The sequence below is a fragment of the Myotis daubentonii genome, chromosome 1 (genome assembly GCF_963259705.1).
Source record: "Myotis daubentonii chromosome 1, mMyoDau2.1, whole genome shotgun sequence".
Taxonomy (NCBI): Eukaryota; Metazoa; Chordata; class Mammalia; order Chiroptera; family Vespertilionidae; genus Myotis; species Myotis daubentonii.
In genome coordinates, this window is record NC_081840.1 from 175845572 (window position 1) to 175866656 (window position 21085).

Sequence of the window (21085 nt, forward strand, 5' to 3'; positions counted from 1 at the left end):
GAAGAACAAAGGGGAAAGCAATTGGGACTACCACTATCATATCTTTAGTGACTCCAGAAAAGATAGAAGTAGAAAGAAAAAAGAAAGCAATTTCAGAGCTAGAGTAAAGGGTGCTCTACTGATTTTGAGGCACTAAATAAATAAATAAATAAATAAATAAATAAATAAATAAATAAATAAAAGTCAGCTAAATCTCTGGTTTACAGAGATGTTAATTTTCACAAAAATATTTTCCAGGTTGTTTGAACCCTTTCCTTCCCCACCAATTAACATTCAGCTACATCTATGAAAATAACTCCATGCCCAATCTAATTTTTAAAATATATGAGAGAAAACAGTCACGAATTACATTCAAGGCAAAAAGTACATATTCTGACTTAAAGGTTTAGAAGGAACAAATAAGTTTACTATCAAATGATTTAATTAATAGTTCCTTTATTTTGGGAGACACACTCTGTAAAACTCATCATGTATCAAGATAAAAATGGGACGTTTCCCTTTATATAATAGAAGCCTGTAGTCTAGAAGGCCTGGATCATGTACATTGTGGGTGGCAGAATAATGCCCCCTCATCCCCGCCCAGTGTGTACATTGTAATCCTCAACCTGTGAGTATGGAACCTTACAAGGCAAAAGAGGTTTTTAGATGTGAGTAAGGTAAGGTTCTAGAGATGAGGAGATTATTTTGGATTATCTGGCAGGGCTTGATGTAACCACAGCGGTCCTTATAGATGAAAGAGTGAGGCAGATAATCAAAGAAAAGATGTGATGATAGAGCAGAATGCTGGCTTTGAATATAGAAGCAAGCTATGAACCAAGGAATACCAGCAATCTCTAGAACAGGGGTGGGCAACCCCTGGCACGCGTGCCAAACATGGCACGCCAGTAACTTTTGCTGGCACACGAAACCCTCTCTTATAATCTGACCATTTTACAATTTTCTTCTTAATATCGACTTTTTTATTTTTCAGATAAATTCAGTGTAGGTGCATCTTAGATAAATAAATAATTTTACATAACAAGTTATCTTAAAGACCATAGACATGGATTGATGAGAGAGGGGAAGAGCAATTTCTATGCCTCTGCCTTAACTCTCCCTGCCTTCCTAGATCCGACCAGTGTTTTGGTTTCATCCACATACGCTTGTGAATCTTTGTTCTCAGTGTTGAATTTTGTTAAGTCTCATAATAGGAGTAGCCTGATGGATGAAAGTAGTAGCTCGTGCGTATCTCTGAAGGTCATGAAATATAAACCTGATGTAAAATCTCTGTCATCAGTGATGCAGCAGCAAAAATCCCACTGATAATATCAAACCGAGTCATAAAGTTTTCTGTCGGACTATCAGTGTACATGTATACATTAAAAAATAAATGTATTTTTCATCATCATATACTGTGTTTTTGTCCCTCGAATGAATTTCATTATTTCTTCAAGGTTCTTCACATATGTACACCTTAAGAGATATCAAGTAGGCGTAACATGTTCTCAAAAAATTAGGGTTGGCACACAGAAGAATTTTGAGTCAGAGATTTTGCTGGTTTTGGCACGCACTCACAAAAAGGTTGCCCACCCCTGCTCTAGAAGGTGGAAACAGCAAGGAAATGGATTATCTTCTGGAGAAGGAATGCAGCTCTGCCTTGCTTTTAGCTCACTGAGACCCATTTTGTACTTCTGATCTCCAAAACTGTTAAGACAATAAACTTCTGTTGTTTTAAGCCACTACATTTGTAGTAATTTGAAATAATACATATATTTTTCAATTTATTTCATTTTTAAGTGAAACAAAAATTACTATTAGCATTTCTTATTACGTGGAATTGTTGTTGTGAGGTAGAGTGGGTGTGGTCATTCCACGCCTCACTGGTTGTAGACATGAGGTACAGGCTTGACTGTCCCGACACCGGGAGTGGCCAAGACTGGCCTAAGCCAATCAATATGTTCCTGTCCCTTTGTTTCAATTCAAGGACTGGCCTTAATTTAGATCTAAGACAATCAGCACACGATCTGCCGGAGTCCATTTATTGTCTTTACTAGCTGAGTTTAGACAGAGACCCCCCAAAAAAGGCTAGTAACCTTTGAAGTTCTACTAAAAGGTCAGAACTGTGAACTACCCAGTTAATTTAAGTAATAATAGTTGAAGCATCTCCACCTTAGTTCACTTAATTCCTTAGGTGCTTATGTAGATCTTTGCTGATTGTTCTTGATCAGATACTCCTGGAGATCTGTTGATGAACTAATCAGATACTCTGCCTATTCCTGAAAATTGTCTGCTGATGTGTGTCATTAAAACCTCCTTACCCTAAGGGCTACTCCAGATGAATAAAAGCTTGGTGAGACCTGAGCACGGCGGAGGAAGTCTTTCCGGACTTGCCCGCCTGGTCCCCCGGTATTGCAAAATTATCTCTTGTCTTTTCTATTTCATTTGTGTGCGGCTCCTCTTCCTGATATTGAACCCTGAACCACGCAGGACGTGGAAGGAATCACTCAGCACGATCCTTGCTTTACCACGGTGATTGGTGAGGCTTTTGAAGACTGCTCTGGATGGTGTAGTATGCAGGTGCGAGGCGTGAGCCTGACACAGACATGTGACTTTTGTGCAGGAAACATGCACAGATTAGAGAATAAAAACAGCAAAGAAATGGAGCCAGAGGCCTAATCAAATTTTACCTGACTACTACATAACCTTTTTAACCATAAATGGCAGGAAATTCCCTTTCTTGTTTAAACCAAGTTGAGTGGTATTTTCTGTTACTTGCAACTGAAAACATCCTAACTGACAAATGTAGTAACCACCCTATTAATAATTGCACACGTATATCCAAACACGAATCTGCTGCAAGTGCTCTGAGAATCTCTTGTCGATCAGGAAGTCTATTTAACTTAAGTTCTGCCAGTTTAGTCTGTGCATTACTAATTCAGGAATATACCTTTAAGAAAACATAAATAAAACCAAGAGCTGGAAATGTGTATGTAGACACAGACAGAACCCACAAATAACTGCAGAGTAAGTACCTTGTTGCTTTTAACACCAGTGAAGGAAGGGACATGTCTAATGCTCTCTCAGCTGCTTCCAAGGTCATGCCTTGTGTGCTGACTCCATTCACATAGTGGATGATGTCTAATAGCTGGAGATTACCCTCCACCGCTGCGGCTGACCTCGGATTGATGTCACTAATATATACCACTTGATGAAGGCTGTCGTGACCTCCAGATAAGGAAAAACCTTCAGGGAATAAAAAAATATTTGTTTCCTTAGCCTTAAGAGTATTTATTTTTAATCCAGCCAAGAAAAATCACACTGCATAAAGCTTGAATTTGCATTACCCAATTCTTCTTTGTTGCACGTTAATGTAATGTCAGGTAGCAAATGAGGCGGCACTGGCATCCTGGGTAATTCTAGAACTCTCCCAAGAACTAATCTGACTGTCTTGGGTGCAGCCCGTAGCAGATTCACTGCATCTGTGTGAGTAATGTTTGTCACATCTGTATCATTAACCTACACAAATGAGAAAGGAGAAAAAGTAAGATTATAATTTTTGGATCAGAGAAGTTGCCAAGGAAATATATTAATGCCCCCCAACCCCCTCCCAACTCAGCGATTTTCAAGCAGTGTACTGCAGCACACTGGTGTGCCACAAGAATTTTTAAAACATGCAATACCTGACTATTCAGGGGCACTGACCTCTTTTCCCTTAGATTGTAAAACAAATAAAAATAAAAATAAAAATGACAACAGCTAACACAACAGTAGCTGACCGGTGTGAATGAATCAAAAAATTTTTGATACCTATTTTTTGTCTGATTTTCAAAAAATATATTTTTTGGTGTGCCACAAGTTTTAGCAATTAGTTTATGTGTACCAGATGAAGTAGGTGGAAGATTGCTGCCCTAACTTTTTTATATACAATATATATTAGCCAGTAAGAGATTCACAATAAAGACTGGTCCCTAGCCCTGATTGGTGTGGCTCAGTTGGTTGGACATTTCCTGTGTACCAGGAGGCTGCAGGTTTGATTCCTGGCCAAGGACACATGTTAGGGTTTTGGGCTTGACCCCGGGTAGGGGGCATGCAGGAGGCAGCTGACTGATGTTGCATTCTCACATCAATGTTTCTCTCTCTCTCCATTCCTCTCTTTCTCTCTCTTGCTCAAAAAAATAAAAATCAATAAACTATTAAAAAAAAAGAACAGTCTCTAATTTATTGGTAATAGCCTGTACTGTGAAAATATAATAAACACAATGATCAAGTAATTATAAGTAAAATATAATGTAAGATACTTAACAAATGCATCATTTTTTGCTGGTATAGGAAACTTATCCTTATAGTAATTTAAGAAACTTTCTGTCCTTGAAACCCAAGATAACTTGTTTAATGCTTTAACTGAGTTGAGAGGGACTTCCAAATTAAAAAGAGAACTTTAAGTATTTTTCAAACTGTTAACTGTATAAAGGCCTTTACTTTTAAGAGGTAGAGAAGGAAAACAAACCAAACAGAGAAATAGAATGTTACATTAACTCAACCTTCTTATTCTTTCTCTCCACCTCTTGCTTGCTCTCTGGCTACATTTGCAAAAATTCATTCCATGTAGTATCTTACCTTTATGAGCCGGTCCCCAGGTTTTAGCCTTCCATCGCTTTTGGCTGGATCCTGAATGACATCATGAACATAACAACCAATACTCTGATTGCCTTTGGTTACTGTAAAGCCCAGGCTTCCTTTTTCCGATTTAATTAGGGTAATGACAAGTTCTACTTCCTAAGGGAAGAAAACAGTGATTCCTTTAGGAAGTCTATTCTGCGTTATACACAAACAGAAAGATGACTATTATTTCTATTGGATAACAGAGTGAGGAAGCCAATCCCTAAAAGGTTACTTATCTTGTCCAAATGAAGAAGCCAGGCCTATCCAACTCTAGATAGAATACCCTCCAATGTGAAAGTTGGGTTTAAATACAACATTATATGTTTGTCTAGAGCAGTGGTTCTCAACCTTGGCTGCACATTAGAATCACCTGGGAATCTTTTTAAAATCCTGATTTCTGGGCCTCATCCTCCGGAAATTCTGTTTCTTTGTTATGGGGTGGGGCCACAACATTAGTAACAAAGAAACAGAATTTCCGGAGGATGAGGCCCAGAAATCAGGATTTTAAAAAGATTCCCAGGTGATTCTAATGTGCAGCCAAGGTTGAGAACCACTGGTCTAGAGGTTATCTGAGACAGAATTTACTCATGCTTCAATTCTTGTATTTTCAGGATAAACAAGGACACATTAGTGGCTATATCTTGATTATAAAAGAATACTTTCTGAAGGGAAGGTTCAGAAAATTCTTTATATATTTCTAGATAAGCAAAATAGATGTCAAGAGCCACAAAAAAGGTTTGTTTATTTATTTATTTTTTCGGTTAACTCTCACCCGAGGATATTTTTCCCATTGCTTTTTCAGAGAGAGTGGAAAGGAGAGAGGGAGGAGGAGAGAGACAGAGGAGAGAGAGAGAGAGAGAGAGAGAGAGAGAGAGAGAGAGAGAGAGAGAGAGAGAGAGAGAGAGACACATATCGATTGGTTGCTTCTGGCACATACCCCACATACCCCAACTGGGGCTGGGGATCGAATCTGCAACCCAGGTATATGCCCTTGACCAGGAGTCAATCCCGTGACCCTTTGGTGTGCAGGCTGATACTCTAACCATTTAGCCACACCAGCCAGGGCTTATTGTTTTTTGTTAATATGAAATCTTTGGGTGACTACATATCACAACTTCATATATTTAGTTGCATAATTTTTTTTTTTTTTTTAAGATTTCAGCTGACACAAAGGTTGCTTACAGCTTATAGGGGTGATGACAGACTTCTTAGGAAATAATTCTAAGATTAGTTTCACTCTATTGCTGAGAATGAAACTGAAGATATAGATACTATTCACACACACACACACACACACACACACACACACACACACACACAATATTATAGGCAAACAAAATATTTGGAAACTCCAAAATGTGTATGGTTTTTGGGTGGTGGGATAATAGTGTTAATCGTCTTTTCCTTTGTTTTCTAATTTTCCTACAACAAATATTTATCACATGAATAATAAAAACAGTTTTGAAAAAGACTAACTTTAGATCAGTGTAAATGATATTATTATTATTGAAAATTTGGCTTCTAAACTGAATTTGTAGGCTTAGAAGTTCTAGGGCTATTCGTTCAATGTAAAGGAATCCATTTGCTCACACAAAAACAAGTATGGCAGAGAAAAAAATTTATTCAGTCTTGATTAAAAAATAATTCATTAGAATTTAGCAAATGGCAGATACTGAATTAGATGCTCTATGTATATTATTCCGTTTAATACTCACCACATGAGGTTACCAGCCCCATATTTTAAGCCAAAACTACTAAGACTCAGAAGAGTTAAGTAATTTTCCACAGGCATCTGCCAAACGGCAGTAAGTCGGCGGCAGAAACAGGATTTGCACCTAAATTTTTTTTTGCTTTTTCCCCTAATTCTCAGCAGAGAGACATACTAACTATGCTATCTATTTACTGGACATGAATAGGAAGGTATTTTAATACAGCATAAACAACTCACCAGCTCTAAGTCTTCAAGGTGGTTTTCCAAATCAGTCTTCAAAGATGTCAAGCTATCTTGTCTGGTTGGTTCAGAGGTGTGACGTGTATGATATTTATCTGTTAAATTCGTGGAAATAGATTCTGTTTGGGGTGGTCCAGGAGTCACATCCAGTGGTAGAGGGGAAGGAGGATTACTACAGAGACAAAGAAACAAGACTTTTCAAATACATTTCAATGTCAATATAGTAAGTTTGTGCTGCAAACAGAAAATTTTAATATTCATATTGGCTTTTGATTGAGATTCTAGCTACTTTTTATCTGACTCTGGACTATGAATTTATCTCACATCTGTTATATGCTCACATTACCAATGTTCTATTTTGAAGCTCTTTATAAAATGCACAAATCAGTAAGACAGATTAAATAAATATACTTTTGATTCCTGGTTGTTAATTTAAGGCTGAAGCTAATGTGTTTAAATTTACTAAGAAAGAGAAGAAGTAAGAAAATAAATGTCTTATTTCTGTGGTTATTTTAGATGATACAATAGGAAAAAAAAATACTTGAATGAATATTATTGAACCTGGATATATATACAAAGACATAACCAAAGAGTAAAATGTATGAATAACTATTGGAGGCACACATGTCTCTTTATATGCCTCTGTTTTCAATGATTTCTCCTTTTCCCATCTTCTGTACTCTTGTATATCCTACCTTATGCAAACTCTCTACCCCTTCCTCCATACCACTCCCTTTATATTTTTACTGACTACTCTCCTACCCCATCACTGTCTAAATAGGTTTTTTTCTCTTTCTGTCAAATAATCGGAATGATGGTGAAATACAAACAACTTTCCCAATTTTTAGTAAATATGCTTGAGAGAGCAGTAAGGCTCGGGTGGAATGGCTAGAGAGCTTACAGATTTGCTAACTAAAACTGTCAGCCACAATAGTTAAATAGCCAATAGAGTCATCATCTATTTAATCACTGTGAAATTCACTTACAGGCACATTTCATTCTTAGAGAAATGGAGATTGCTCTCCTGTTACTAACAGTTAGTTGTGTTGAGTGATAAGCATTACAATATTGGCAATACCTGTGCTCGAGTCCTGGTTTGTTGGATATTTTCTGAGGATAGTAAAACATGGTACAAATGGTATCTTCTTGACTCTTGGTTGCCTCGTGTTGATTTTGTGCCAGTGGTAGCATGTTGCTTAGAGTCTGTTGAAAAGCTGAACTCCAGCTCATATTTGGAATTTTTGCTGGAGCTTTTACTAAGTCTTCTTCTCCGCTCCCACTGCTGTCACTGTCACTGTCTTTCCTGGATGAGGATGTGCACTCTTTCTTGCTTTTGTCAGACATTTCATTTTCATCTGAGCTGGTGCCTGGCCCCACACATGCTGGCTGAGAGGGCTCTTTACTGTTGTTTGGAAGTACTTGTGCTGGAGAATGCAGTGGGGTCTGTAATGGACACATTTAAAGAGACCTGAATGTGACAACTTACAGTAATTTTAGAACACTTGATAGAAACTGAACACATTCAACAACAGCACTTTCTATTAAAATATTCTATTATTTTTTATAAATTAATTATACTCATTAGAGAAAAAATCATATATAAAAATAACTGTTAATATTTTATGACTTATATTTTAAATCAGAATTAGAGTTATAGTATATATTCTGCTTTGTATCCTACTTTCAAAATTTAGGTTTTTATGAGTACTTTCTGAGGTCCTTAAATATACTTTGAAAACAACCATATAAAACTGTATAATAATCCTACAGATGGCTATACCTTTTAATTTATTTCAGAATTCTCCTTTTATTGGATACAGAGCTGGTTTCTAGCTTTACACTATTAATAGAAATCTAGGGGAACTTCTTTGTATGTAGATTTTCACTCAAGTTTCTAATTACTTCCTTATAAGTTTCTATATAATTAAAATAGAATTTTTTATAATCAGAACATAGGATGTTTTTAAAGGCCTTGTTAAATATTTCCAGATTGCTTTCCAGAAAGATTGTATCAATTTATATACTCATCAAGAGAGTTCCACCCGTTCCTAACTGCTGACCCAAATCAACGTAGTTTCTCCCTCTCTCTCTTTTTAATGTAGTCTCTTAAAATGCTATTTATAACATGCCCTATAGAAATGTTACTTTCCTATTAATAGCCTTCTCACACTTTTATTTCTGATATAGAGGTTACAAGTTTCTCCTGCCTTTTCTCCCAGGGATCATGTTCACTGTTTATGGAACACTACTTTTTAAAAATCCTCATTTGAGGATATTTATTAATTTTAGAGAGAGAGGAAGGGAGAAAGAGAGAGAGAAACATCAGTGTGAGAGAGAAATATAGTTTGCTTGCTTCCTGTATGCACCCTGACCAGGGATTAAAACTGCAACCTAGGTATGTGTCCTGACTAGAATAGAACCCATAATCTTTTTGATATACAGACAACAACCAACTGAGCCACCCAGCCAGGGCAGAACACTATTTTAAGTACATAGGATAAAGGTTGTCTTTCTTCCAAGGCTGTCTTATCTATCAGTATGCAATTTATAACTAACTCCAAAATAGATTTTGGATCCTTTAGATATTCCTTGACATAAAAATGGAAAATAAACAAACATTATTTTAAAATATGTTTTAAAAAAGCAAAATATCTTAAATAATTCTCATTTTTATCTAATCTAACTTAGAATGAAAATTATGTTTCCCCGTTTGGGCCAATGAAGAAATAAAAAAAAAGGTTTTTGTAACCATTATTTTATGTCTTTTTCGATTTATGCTTAGAAAACAAATTCCTAAAATCCTTGAAGCTAGAATTTTAGAATTGGAAGGGAAAGAAGAGAAAGTGAATTGAATTACTTTATATTGCAAATAGAGGATGCACTCAGAGGTTAAGTGACATATACAAGATAATACTCTTAGCCGAAGTAACTGGAATAAAACCCCGGAGATCATGCTATATGAAATCACTACAGCTGAATTAATCACTCAATTGGTATTCTACAAAAACATAAATTACTTTTTGCATAAATTACCAAAAGAGCAGGATCAATGTCTGGTAGCACACCAGGTGGAGGTCTGCAGAGAAGCAAGGATACTTCTGGAGATGTTCCTCTGAGAGCAGATATAACTTCCTGGGGGTACCATAAATGACAAGGGAAGCTGTAGTTAAACCACCATTACTGATCATTCTGAAAGGCCAATCTATCTCCACATGCCACATGCTTGGGGCTCACCTGCTGAGACAGTCCTTTCAATGAGGCTCCATTCACTTTCAAGATAACATCCCCCACATCAATTTTTCCACTTTCCGCTGCTGGTTGTCCAGGGAAGAGCTTTTTAACCCTTACTATGCTGGTATTCATTTGCTCAGGTATAAGATTATCTTCTCGAGAAAAACTGAATCCTAGGCCTGAGCTATTTTTAAACAATTTTACCTCAAATGTATTCTCTGCAGAAAAAAAATTTTTTAAAAAATTCTTACATGTTATGTATACATACAAACATAAATACTTTTAGACACATTTTAAAAAGCCCATTTCCCCACCATATTTACAGCTTTATATGTACTCACTGTACTCTTATTCTATAAGCAAATCCTATTTCACACTATAAATCAGAAAACTAAATGTAATGAACTAAGCTGCATGAACTAACTGCTTGAACAGAAAAGAGGATTTTGAAATAAGGGTTCTGAAAATGAAATTATGCTTAATCCCTCGTGTTTTAAAAGACTGTAGAATAACAGAAAAAGAAGAAAAAAAATCCAAGAGAGGAGAAGAATAACAAAAAGCCAGGTATGCAATGGGAGAGAAAGGTAAGAGCAAAACAAATGTTAGAGAAGGCATGGGAAAGATGATACTCTAATGAGTCGGTACAGTATAACATAACCCAGTAAATTGCAATGACATTATGAGAAAATTCTCATCATCAACAATTTTTTTTCTTAAATAAGCAGAAAAGAGTAAAAAACATATTTTAAAAAATGATGGAAGAAATAAAGAATATAGGACAGTGAGATTAAGTGGGTATACTAATTTTACTTTCATAATCAGGAAAAATATATGCTGGGTTGTATTTTCTCCTTACTTTTGGGACTAATTTAGAGTTGCTAACATTTGTGCAATCAAATAAGAATTTAAAATAAAAGACAAATAAGGACTTTATACCACCACCATCCTTCATAAAGTAAAGGACATTTTTCCTTTTATGCCCCTTAAAAGGAAGATAAATAGAATCTGAGAATAAAGGGGACTTCTGTAACATGAATACATTTAGCAAAAAGTTCAACACTACATCATTTTTAATTTTCTTATTTTGCTACTAATTAGTGGTATGTCCAAGGGCTGTCAAAGTTTGTAGGAAAGATCAGTTTCTGGGATCTATTGGGTAAATTTCTACTCAGGGTTAGCTTGACAAGTCCAAAAAATTAAATGGAAATATAGAAAATGTAAGGGGTTAAAGGCATTTTCAGGTATTATTTCTACATTTTTATGTTTTTCCCCCTTACAGAGATGATTTTGAATTTTATAACTATTTAAGGCACTATTATAGGACCATAATCTGTTTCAAGCATGACTTCATCATCCAAAGTCTTTCAGACTCTAAAAGCAGCAAATATGTCCTTAAAAAAAAATTCAGTGTAGTGCTACATCAGATTATTCACATTTGACAAGAATAATTAAAGAGACTCAGGCATGAATTGTATCCAACATGCAAAACTCAAATTTTGAATACGTGAAAGCTGAGATGACAATGTCCTAAGGCCTGACCTTCAGTGACAAAGCTGTAGTCTTTGATAGTCATTTTCTTCACCATTTTTTCTGGGACTTGACCTTGACCATCCAGATCTGAAAGGTTGCACTGTGGGGTTACAGGGGCATGTTCTTTGGATGCTGGAGACTGTCCCTTTTCTAACAACAGATGAACCAACTGAACAAATGAAAAAGCACTTCATTAATGAAAAATAATTATAAGAAAGCAGATCAATTTTCAGGATTTTTGTATAACTGATGGTATATATTTCAAGTAAATAACTGGTCTACTAAAGTATAGGGAGAGAAAAAAATGGAACAAAAGCAAGGGATTTGAAAATTTCAAAATTAAGTTTTTAATATTTTCTGTATAAAACAATAAATGACTAAAAAGAAAAAAAAGTCTATTATAAAATAACAAATATGCCCTGGCCAGGTGGATCAGTTGGTTGAAGTGTTGTTCGGTATGTCAACAGGCTTCAGGCTCAATTCCTGGTCAGAGTACATACCTAGGCTTTACATTTGATCCGCAGTTGGAGGACATCTGGGAGGCAACCCTTCTATGTTTCTCTCTCACATTGATGCTTCCCTCACTCTCTCCCTAAAAATCAAGGAAAACATATCCTTGGGTGAGGATTAAGAAAAAAATAAAATAACAAACATATTATAGAAAATTGTGGTACTAGAATAAAATCACCACTGTACTATAATATAAAGACCATTGTAAATAATTTGCTAAACTCCCTGACTTAAAATGTATTTCAACAAAATAAATTTAGCCTTGAGGATAAAGAATGACTAGAAGTGAAAATCACTAAATATTTGTAGATGCTGATGAAAATTTTAAAAATGTAATCTCCACCATTCCTTCTGTCAGATCTCTGGTAATATTAGAACTAAATGTGATACAGAAAGCCAGTTTCTTCAGTAAAAAAACTAAAACCTCTTGTCATAAAACTTGTGGGTTTTTTTTTTTTTAATACCTGCTTCTTAATTTGTAGAAAAAAATACTAGGATGTTTATATAAATCAGGCTTGGTTTCTTGATTAATAAATTTAGAGATTTCAATGAAATTGATGTTATTCACACATTATTATGTTCTTCTATGGTATCTTATAAATTTGGCATAATGATCTATTACCTGTCCCGTATTTCTCAGTGTTTCCACAGCTTGCTTATGGGTGGCTCCTTCCAGACTAACTCCATTAACAGCTAGGACACGATCACCTATAAATCAGGCAGTCATTTTGAAAAAAGCAAATCATAAAATATAATCATGCTCTTTATTACCATGTGATCTTGTTTCCTATTAACTTGTTCAGGAGAGACTCAGACAAATTCTCAACAAAACTGTCACAGTTTCTTTAATGTGTATTTAATTTCTTTTCTAATTCTATGGCTCATCTTAGGTACATTTTAGAATACGATATTGTATATATCGTAAAAGTGATTTAAATCATGGTATAAGATAAATTAAACTACAAATGTAGAGCTTTGGAGGGAACTAAACTAGTTAGTTCTGATTAGAAATGTAGACGTCACTGTTTTTACAAGGTCACTATCCTGTTGCCATCCTCTGGTAGTTTACTTCTTAGGAAGTGCAAAACATGAACTAAATTATCACCAAAATATTTTCTGATACTAGAGAATAAGGTGAAAAAGAAGAGTTTTGGGAATGACATCAAGGAATTTTTTAATACTCAAGTCCTAAAATAATTGTATTATGTTCTTATTTTATATTAGGAATAATCTGAAGGTCTATATCAACTTTATAATTTATATGTTGAAGTGATAACCCTCTATATAATTCCCATACACACAAATAGTCTACCTTTGTGAATTCTACCATCAAACTCTGCTGCTCCCTTGGGAAGAACAGCTTTCACATAAATGCCGCCATGTCTGACACTGGTATTCACACCTCCCTATGTGGAAAAAGACAAATAAAATAACATTTTGTAATACAAAAAAGTTCACACTCCATTTTTCAAATCTGAGACCCAGAAAGCATTCAATTTATCAGCGAAAGCAGCTGCGGCATGTCAGCACATGCAATTAGTTCAATACCCCAAAACATTTCTAGCTAAGTTTTCCAAATCTTAAAGCAGTTACTTTGTAGGAAAACTCTTTATTCAGAAAATAACAACATGCCAGATCTTGACTATATGAAAAATTACTCTTCCTCTGTAAGTCTATACCATGCATTATGAGCAAGCAGAAAGTAAAATTAGTGTGAGAACTTAGTTGTCAGAAAAAATAGTATATGGAATAATATACTTCTGATCATATTTGCTATTTTGAAAGCAAATCTCACGAGTCAAAGGAAAATTTTTTTTTTTCATTTTGAAAGATTTTGGTAGAGAAATTTGGTTATAGTGGAGATGAGAGGTAATGAATAGATTTTTCATTCTCATATGGATATACAGCTTTTATTTCCCTTCACAATAATAGGAAGATAAAATTCTAAAGTTAAGGTCAAAAGGGAAAGAGCTATAATATTTTTAAAAATGCAAGAGAAATTGGTCTTTTTGATTTTGATATATATTAACTAGAGGCCTGATGCATGAAATTTGTGCACTGGGTGTGTGTGTGTGTGTGTGTGTGTGTGTGTGTGTGTGTCCCTCAGCTCAGCCTGCACCCTCTCCAATCTGGGATCCCTCTCACAATCCAGGACTGCTGGCTCCCAACCACTTGCCTGCCTGCCTGCCTGCCAGCCCCAAACCGCTTCTGCCTGCCAGCCTGATCACCCCTTAACCACTCCCCTGCCAACCTAATTGACGCCTGACTGCTCCCCTGCCGGCCCGATCGCCTCCAACTGCCCTCCCCTGCTGGCCCGGTTGCCCCTAACTGTCCTCCCCTGCTGGCCTGGTTGCCCCTAACTGCCCTCCCCAGCTGGCCTGGTCGCCCCCAACTGCCCTCCCCTGCTGGCCTGGTTGCCCCAACTGCCCTCCTCTGCTGGCCTCCCCTGCTGCCCTGATCGCCCACAACTGCACTCCCCTGTAGGCCATCTTGTGGCCACATGGGGGCAGCCATCTTTGACCACATGGGGGTGGCCATCTTGTGTGTTGGAGTGATGGTCAATTTGCATATCACCTCTTTATTAGATAGGATAGTGCTATTTCTATGACATTTCTAAATCACTTTTTATTACTAATATCCTTCAAATACCATAAATGATAATGTTACCATTTAGGGTACAGTACATTCATTAATAGAATTCTAAAGTAATTTTAGCAAGTAACCTATGCTCACATTTTAACTACTTTAAAAGTACATATATTCCTTGGGAACCTGTAATTTTAAAATACTAATCATGTTTACAACTTAAGATGTATTATGCAGAGAAAGGGCATATACATTAGGCTTATATTACTTATGATGTAGGTTAAAAGTATTATTTCATGTTCAAGCAGAAACTATGAAATATTTGTTAAATCATGTCAAATTAAGCAAATATGAAATCTATGCAAAAAATGTAGCAAGTATGAAATCTATGCGGAAAATGTAGTACTAATCACAGGAAAAAGTGATTAGTACGCTCAAGTTTTTATTTTATTTTTTAATATATTTTTATTAATGTCAGAGAGGAAGGAAGAGGATGAGATAGAAACATCAAGGATGAGAGAGAATCATTGATTGGCTGCCTCCTGCTCAGCCCCCACTAGGGATCGAGCCCGCAATCTGGGCATGTGCCCTTGACTGGAATCAAACCTGGGACCCTTTAGCCCACAGGTCGATGCTCTATCCACTGATCCATACCAGCTCGGTAGGGCAGTATGCTCAAGTTTTTAAAAAAGTTTTAAGATGTGGTTCAATTTTTAATTTTGGAAGTATTTGACAAGTTTCCTTTTTGAAGCAAAATAATTCACTTAATTAACTGAAATACAATAGGCTGCTGGAAATGGAGAAGAGAAAACATTTGAAAACCTTGTCAAACAGTACCGTGACACTTATCCCCAAGCTGTTATCATTTTTAGCCAGTTCAACCTCAAAGATATCTCCAGGTTTAGGAGGTGCTGAAGGAAAAGTTTTAAAATTCATTTTGTTGGATGTATTCATTGAGGAGGAAGATTCCTTAACAAAGAAAAACAAACAAAAGGATTTCTTGTTAGACTCAAAATGAATTACTTATTGGAAGATTCAATATGTGTTTTTTGGGTAAAATAAGAAAAAACAGATATTAAGGAATAGAGCGGATTCAAAGATCATGAGGGTTGGAAGAGATCTTTGAGATCATCTAATCCAATGCCTTCATATTTTATGGTTGAGGAAATTGAGCTCTAGAGATTAAAGGGTTTGCTTCAGGTCAAACAGCTTGATATGGCAGAGGGAAGGAAGCACGAACCCACTGCAGACCTGGCTTTTACATAACCCTTGTCCAATGCTTTTTAGACTCCCAAATTTGGAAAGTATGCCCATTTCCTTAAAAAAAAAAATCAATATATAGTAAGCAGTAGCTTTTAACTTAGAGTTTTAAGATGAGTAGGCTTCATGTTTACTTTGCTTATGTTTACAAATCCAATATAAACATAGGCACAGCAGCTGAGCCCCAGTTATAAAGGCATAACCCCCTTATGAGAAATGTTGATTTTCCTGTTAAAAACAAAAGGGGCTTAAGGTTCTTTCCTGAATTTGCTTGTGAAAGTGCACTTAAATTTATATCATTTCTAGGAAATGGGCAATTTTCTATATTGTTGTTCATCCATCCAAAACTTCAGAAGGATTTGGTTATCAAAAATAAGTTAACTGGCCATTCCATGAACTACTTAGGAACAATACTTTTCAGATATTAAATTCTCTTACAACATGAAGTATGCAAGAGATGAACAACTTGTAGAAAATAATCATCATCTGATTATTAATTTCTTTGGCTTATCAGGTAACAAGTTCCCAGAATAATAGCCATTTTAGAGTTAGTATTTAAAGCTGCTAATTTCTCTGAAAGTTAGCATCAAATGCAGTAGCAGTTAGTAGCATACTATATAAATTATTTCTCCTTTCTAGAATAATGTAAGTAGTTTATAGTAGAATATTCTACTCTGTAATTTATTTGCTGTTGTTTGTTTTGTTAAATTAAAAACAAAAAACAAAGATTCAAATTAAACTATGCCTTTTTTGGCGTTTGATGATCCTGACTGCCGGAGTAAGTGGCTTCATCCATGTCTGAATCTCCACGATCTGAGTAATCTGTTGCATCAGAGATGCCTGGTATTTTAGCTTTGCTTTGGTTACTGTCAGTAGAAGTCCTCTTCTTCTGAGTGGCTCTGGATATCACAGATGGGGAAGGGCTGCCGTGCTGTGACTCCTGCCAGGTCCGGTCACCTACGTGGCTGGCAAAGAAGCCATTGACCTGGCTCTGGGACAAGCTGGCACTCTCAGTCCTAGAATCTTGAGAACTCAGGCTTCCTTCCCGCAGCCCTCCAGACAGCCCGAAAGAGCTCTCTGAGATGTGCCTCAGGGTACCACGTGGCCAGCGGTGATCCTCAGAAGAATCTATAGTGCTGCCTTGCATATAGGAAGGTTTCTTCATGTAATTTTTCATGCCATTGGCAATGTGCACAGGAGTAGAAGGCACTAAACGTCAAAATCCAATGAAAATAACAGGTTAGTGACACATACATGCCTGGGCTTACACACATGCACAACGTTCCTGACGATTGTTGGGAGGATTTTACACAGGAAAACACATACATCACACCTGATCCAGGGCCTGAAACCATGACAAGAACCCAACAAATGTAGTAGATGCTTTCTGTTTCCTTTGCTCATCCCTTTGGTTATTCTTGAAGCAGCTTCTATGGAAATGTGAAACCCCTTCATCTTAACTCCTCATTTCCATTCTCTAAGGCCTATTTCAAGTAATCTGTGAAGGCTTTCTTGATTCCCTAACTAGAGATAATTTGGGTCTCTAAAGATCCTTGTTCTTTGTTTAATGATTATTTATATATTTGTTTATAATATTGTCCTACCAATTATTCCAAGTGATTCTCAAGAAAGGCAACTCCCCAAATTTTATATATAGACTTTATCAAAATCCACTTTAAGAAAGCTTGCCTAAGTAAGACACAAACCACATGAGCCATTTGTAAAAAAAAAAAAAAAAATACAGATGCAAATTTATAAGACACTAAAAGTTTTATGTAGTAAGCAAAGCCAAAGAAAACTGGAGAGTAATGAGCAGCTGGAGAGAAAATATTTGGAATAGTAACAAAAAATTATCAAAGAGTTAATACCATTAATATACAAAGTGTTTCTAAAAGTCAATAAGAAAAAGTTTAGCCCTGGCTGGTGTGGCTCAGTTGATTGGAGCGTCGTCCCATGTACTACTAAAGAGTCGCAAGTTCGAATCCTGGTAGGGGCATGTACGGGAGGCAACCAAATAATGTCTGTCTGTCTGTCTGTCTGTCTCTCTCTCTTTCTCTCTCTCTCCTTTTCCCTCCTTTCTCCCTAAAATCAATTAAAAATAAACAAACATATCCTCAGGTGAAGATTAAAACAATTTTTTAATTAAAAAAAAAGGAGTTTAGAACTCCTGTGATACAAGGGTATGATAATGTAGACTGGAAATTAGGAGTAAAATCCTCATCTATAATAATAAAAGTGTAATATGCTAATTAGACCAGAGAGCTGAACAACCTTCCAGAAATCATTCCGGACATCCTTCTGGACGAAGCTGCGGTGGAGGGTACCGAGGCAGAGGTGGATAGGGTCGATCAGGCAGGCAGGTGAGCGGTTAGGGGCAATCAGGCAGGCAGGCAGAGTGGTTAGGGGTGATCAGGCAGGCGAGCGGTTAGGAGCCAGTGGTCCCAGATTGGTAGACGGATGTCCGACTGCCAGTTTAGGCCCCATCCCTGTGGCGGTCAGACATCCCTCGAGGGGTCCTGGATTGTGAGAGGGTGCAGGCACGAATTTTGTGCACCGGGCCACTAGTAACTAATAACTATATGAAAAGACGTTCTCATTGTTGATCAGGGATATGCAGTTTCTACCTATTTGCCTAACAAAAAAATGGGACTGATAATTTCTTATACCACTAATGGTGTGAAGAGCACTGTTATATCTAGTTGGTTGACTGTAAATTGATAAAACTTGAGCAAATTGGTAGCATTTGTAAAAAATTTAAATGTGCATACTCCTTAAGCTACTTCTAGGTATCTAACCTCTAGAAATAAGTACATTTTCAGTGGTGTGCAAACAAATGTATTTGTTGCAGCGACATATGTAATAGAATTCTAGCTAACCTGGATGCACAACAAAATAAACAAATAAATTTTGACATGCCCATGAATATAAAATATAATGCCACATTAAAAAGGTATATAGCCTGGCCAGTGGTTGAATGTCGATCTATAAACCAGGAGGTCATGGCTTGATTTCTGGTCAGGGCACATGCCCAGGTTCTGGGCTCGATCCCCAGTAGGGGGCCTGTGGGAGGTAGTGGATTAATGATACTATTGCATCATTGATGGTTCTATCTTTCCCTCTCCCTTCCTCTTCTTGAAATCAATAAGAACACTTTTTTTTTTTTAAAGGATTCTGGACATTCATGGATGTCCAGAATATATCGAGTGAACAAGTTACAGACTGATATTCAGAGTATACAAAAGTAATTGTATTTTTGTTTAAAAGTAGTGTGTGTGTGTGTATGTATGTGTATCACTATTTTTTTAAAAATTTATCTATAATATATACAAGGCTACCGGACTGCCCTGTAGTATGTGCACCTTTTATGAACACTGCCCTACCCCTTGGCTGCATGATAACTCTGTGCCAGGCAGACAAGGCAGGCCTGAGATAGTTTCCTTTTTAAAGAAAAAAACAATGGTGGCTCAAGAGGACGTAAGTCATACACCTAATAACTGGCTCAGGCATAGCTCAAATATAAGTCATCTGATCTTCGTCATATGGGTTTTCTCCCATAACATGCTAATGGAAGGGGTTGAAACAAAATGATATGGTCTTGTTTTTAAATTTCTAGTATGTTTTCTTTTCCTTTTTATAAACTGGTTCAGAACAGGAATTCATAGATATTATATTTCTATCTGTTTTGTTTTCTATTACATAGGCAATGACAAAGAATTTCATTTCTGATTTGGCCTAAGTGATAGAAAACACCAAGTATTTAGGAGAATTTACTTAAGTGACATCAATTTTACCCAACAAATCCATTTTTTATTCAGATACAGATGACCCTTGAATAATAAAGTATCCACAATTTTTTTTTTTTTTTAATAAACACCTGTACCATTCAATCTGTGGTTGGGAGTCTGCAGATGTGGAAGGCTGACAATGCCATATTATAAAGAAGACTTGAGTATCCACGAATTTTGGTATACTTTGTGGTGGGGGGGGGGAGGGGGGAGGTCTGGAACCAATCCCCTATGGGGAGACAACTTAAGTTTTGGAGAGTTGAAAGTTAGATAAGGATTTTAAACTGTGCATGTTGTCGGCACCCCTAATCTTGGGTCATTCAAGGGTCAACTGTATTATTAAGGAGGAATGAGATAGAAAATCTTTGAAGTAATCAATCAAAAAGTTCAACTGATCCATAAAATCAAAATAATCAGAACTATACAGTTAAAATTTCCAGAAAGGAAATAAGAAGCTGAATTCTGATTTATTGGGCCAAGCTACTGAAGTTCTTGTAAAAATGAAACAGAACACAGTCAGGAGACGTTTATATTACCTTTGGATATCTTTTCTTTTGGCTGAGAGATAACAAGTGTCACATCTTCAGGTGCATTTTGCAAAATTTCAATTGCAGCATGGTGGCTGACCCCCTCTAAGCTCACACTATTTACAGATATCAAACGGTCTCCTGTAAAAATAGACAATCCAGTATTTTCAATGACAAAGAGAAATTCATGCTAAATATCAGAAATGTCAGCCTGCCAATTATTTTTATTTTGTCCAAGTTCCACTTTTGATATCTGTGCAAATTCATGCCCGACAGTAAAGTACACAAGAAATTAACTAAATGTAAAGTACCTGGCTTTAAGCATCCATCTAAGTCAGCTGGTCCTCCAGGAGTAATTGAACTGATAAATACACCTAGATCCAGTCTTCCCATCTTCTCCCCTCCAATGATTTGAAATCCTATGAAATAGTAGCACATTTTAAAAAGATCTTCATTATACTGGTACTTTCTATGACTAATGATGATTAGCCTGTTTGACACACAGAAGTGTGGAGACTGTCACTACAAATATAATTAACTAGAGGCCCAGTGCATGAATTCGTGCACTGGTGGGATCCCTTGGCCTGGCCTGCGCCCTCTTGCAATCCGGGACCCCTCAAGGGATGTTGGACTGCTGGTATTGGCCCGATCCCTGCAAACCAGGCTGAGGGAGCCCACTGGTGCACAAATCCGTGCACTGGGCCTCTAGTATACATATAAGATCTTTGGTTAATCTCTTTCCACCCTCCCCCCCGCCCCTTTCCCTCTGAGATTCAGCAGTCTATTCCATGTTTCCATGCCAGTGCATTGAGCGTCTGCCCCCTGGTGGTCATTGCATATCATAGCTACCGGTTGGACAGTCACTTAGGCTTTTATATATATAGACAAGTAACACCTATGAGATGGGACCGTTAAATTTGGTGGAAGAATTGCTTGTAAGCATTTCATCTTTGACATTTCCTGACTGGGCAGGTAGGGTGAGGGGTTGTGGGTGGGCAGCCAGTGGCCTGATCAGAAATAGTTTGTGCCTCAATCCCAATGCTATGCTACAGACTTTAAGAATC

The 21085-nt window shown here is 36.8% G+C and overlaps 1 protein-coding gene across 7 annotated transcripts in view; it reads right to left on the reverse strand.

Annotated features, from left to right (window-relative positions):
• The window catches only part of PTPN13 (protein tyrosine phosphatase non-receptor type 13), a 212032-nt gene that overhangs the window by 38597 nt on the left and 152350 nt on the right, over nt 1-21085 (reverse strand). For 3 of the 7 annotated variants that reach the window (XM_059666063.1, XM_059666056.1, XM_059666037.1), the window contains 14 exons: nt 20333-20440; nt 20031-20162; nt 16455-16918; nt 15272-15418; nt 13176-13269; nt 12486-12571; nt 11363-11522; nt 9827-10041; nt 9626-9724; nt 7671-8035; nt 6590-6764; nt 4597-4755; nt 3324-3495; nt 2900-3222 (listed from right to left, as the gene is read on the reverse strand). In XM_059666063.1, the coding sequence (XP_059522046.1) occupies nt 2915-3222; nt 3324-3495; nt 4597-4755; nt 6590-6764; nt 7671-8035; nt 9626-9724; nt 9827-10041; nt 11363-11522; nt 12486-12571; nt 13176-13269; nt 15272-15418; nt 16455-16918; nt 20031-20162; nt 20333-20440 (2684 nt within the window). In that variant the 3' untranslated portion in view covers nt 2900-2914. Of the gene's footprint in view, nt 1-2462; nt 2483-2899; nt 3223-3323; nt 3496-4596; nt 4756-6589; nt 6765-7670; nt 8036-9625; nt 9725-9826; nt 10042-11362; nt 11523-12485; nt 12572-13175; nt 13270-15271; nt 15419-16454; nt 16919-20030; nt 20163-20332; nt 20441-21085 lie in introns of those variants that run through there. The other 4 variants (XM_059666077.1, XM_059666082.1, XM_059666071.1 and 1 more) reach the window with 3 other exon arrangements.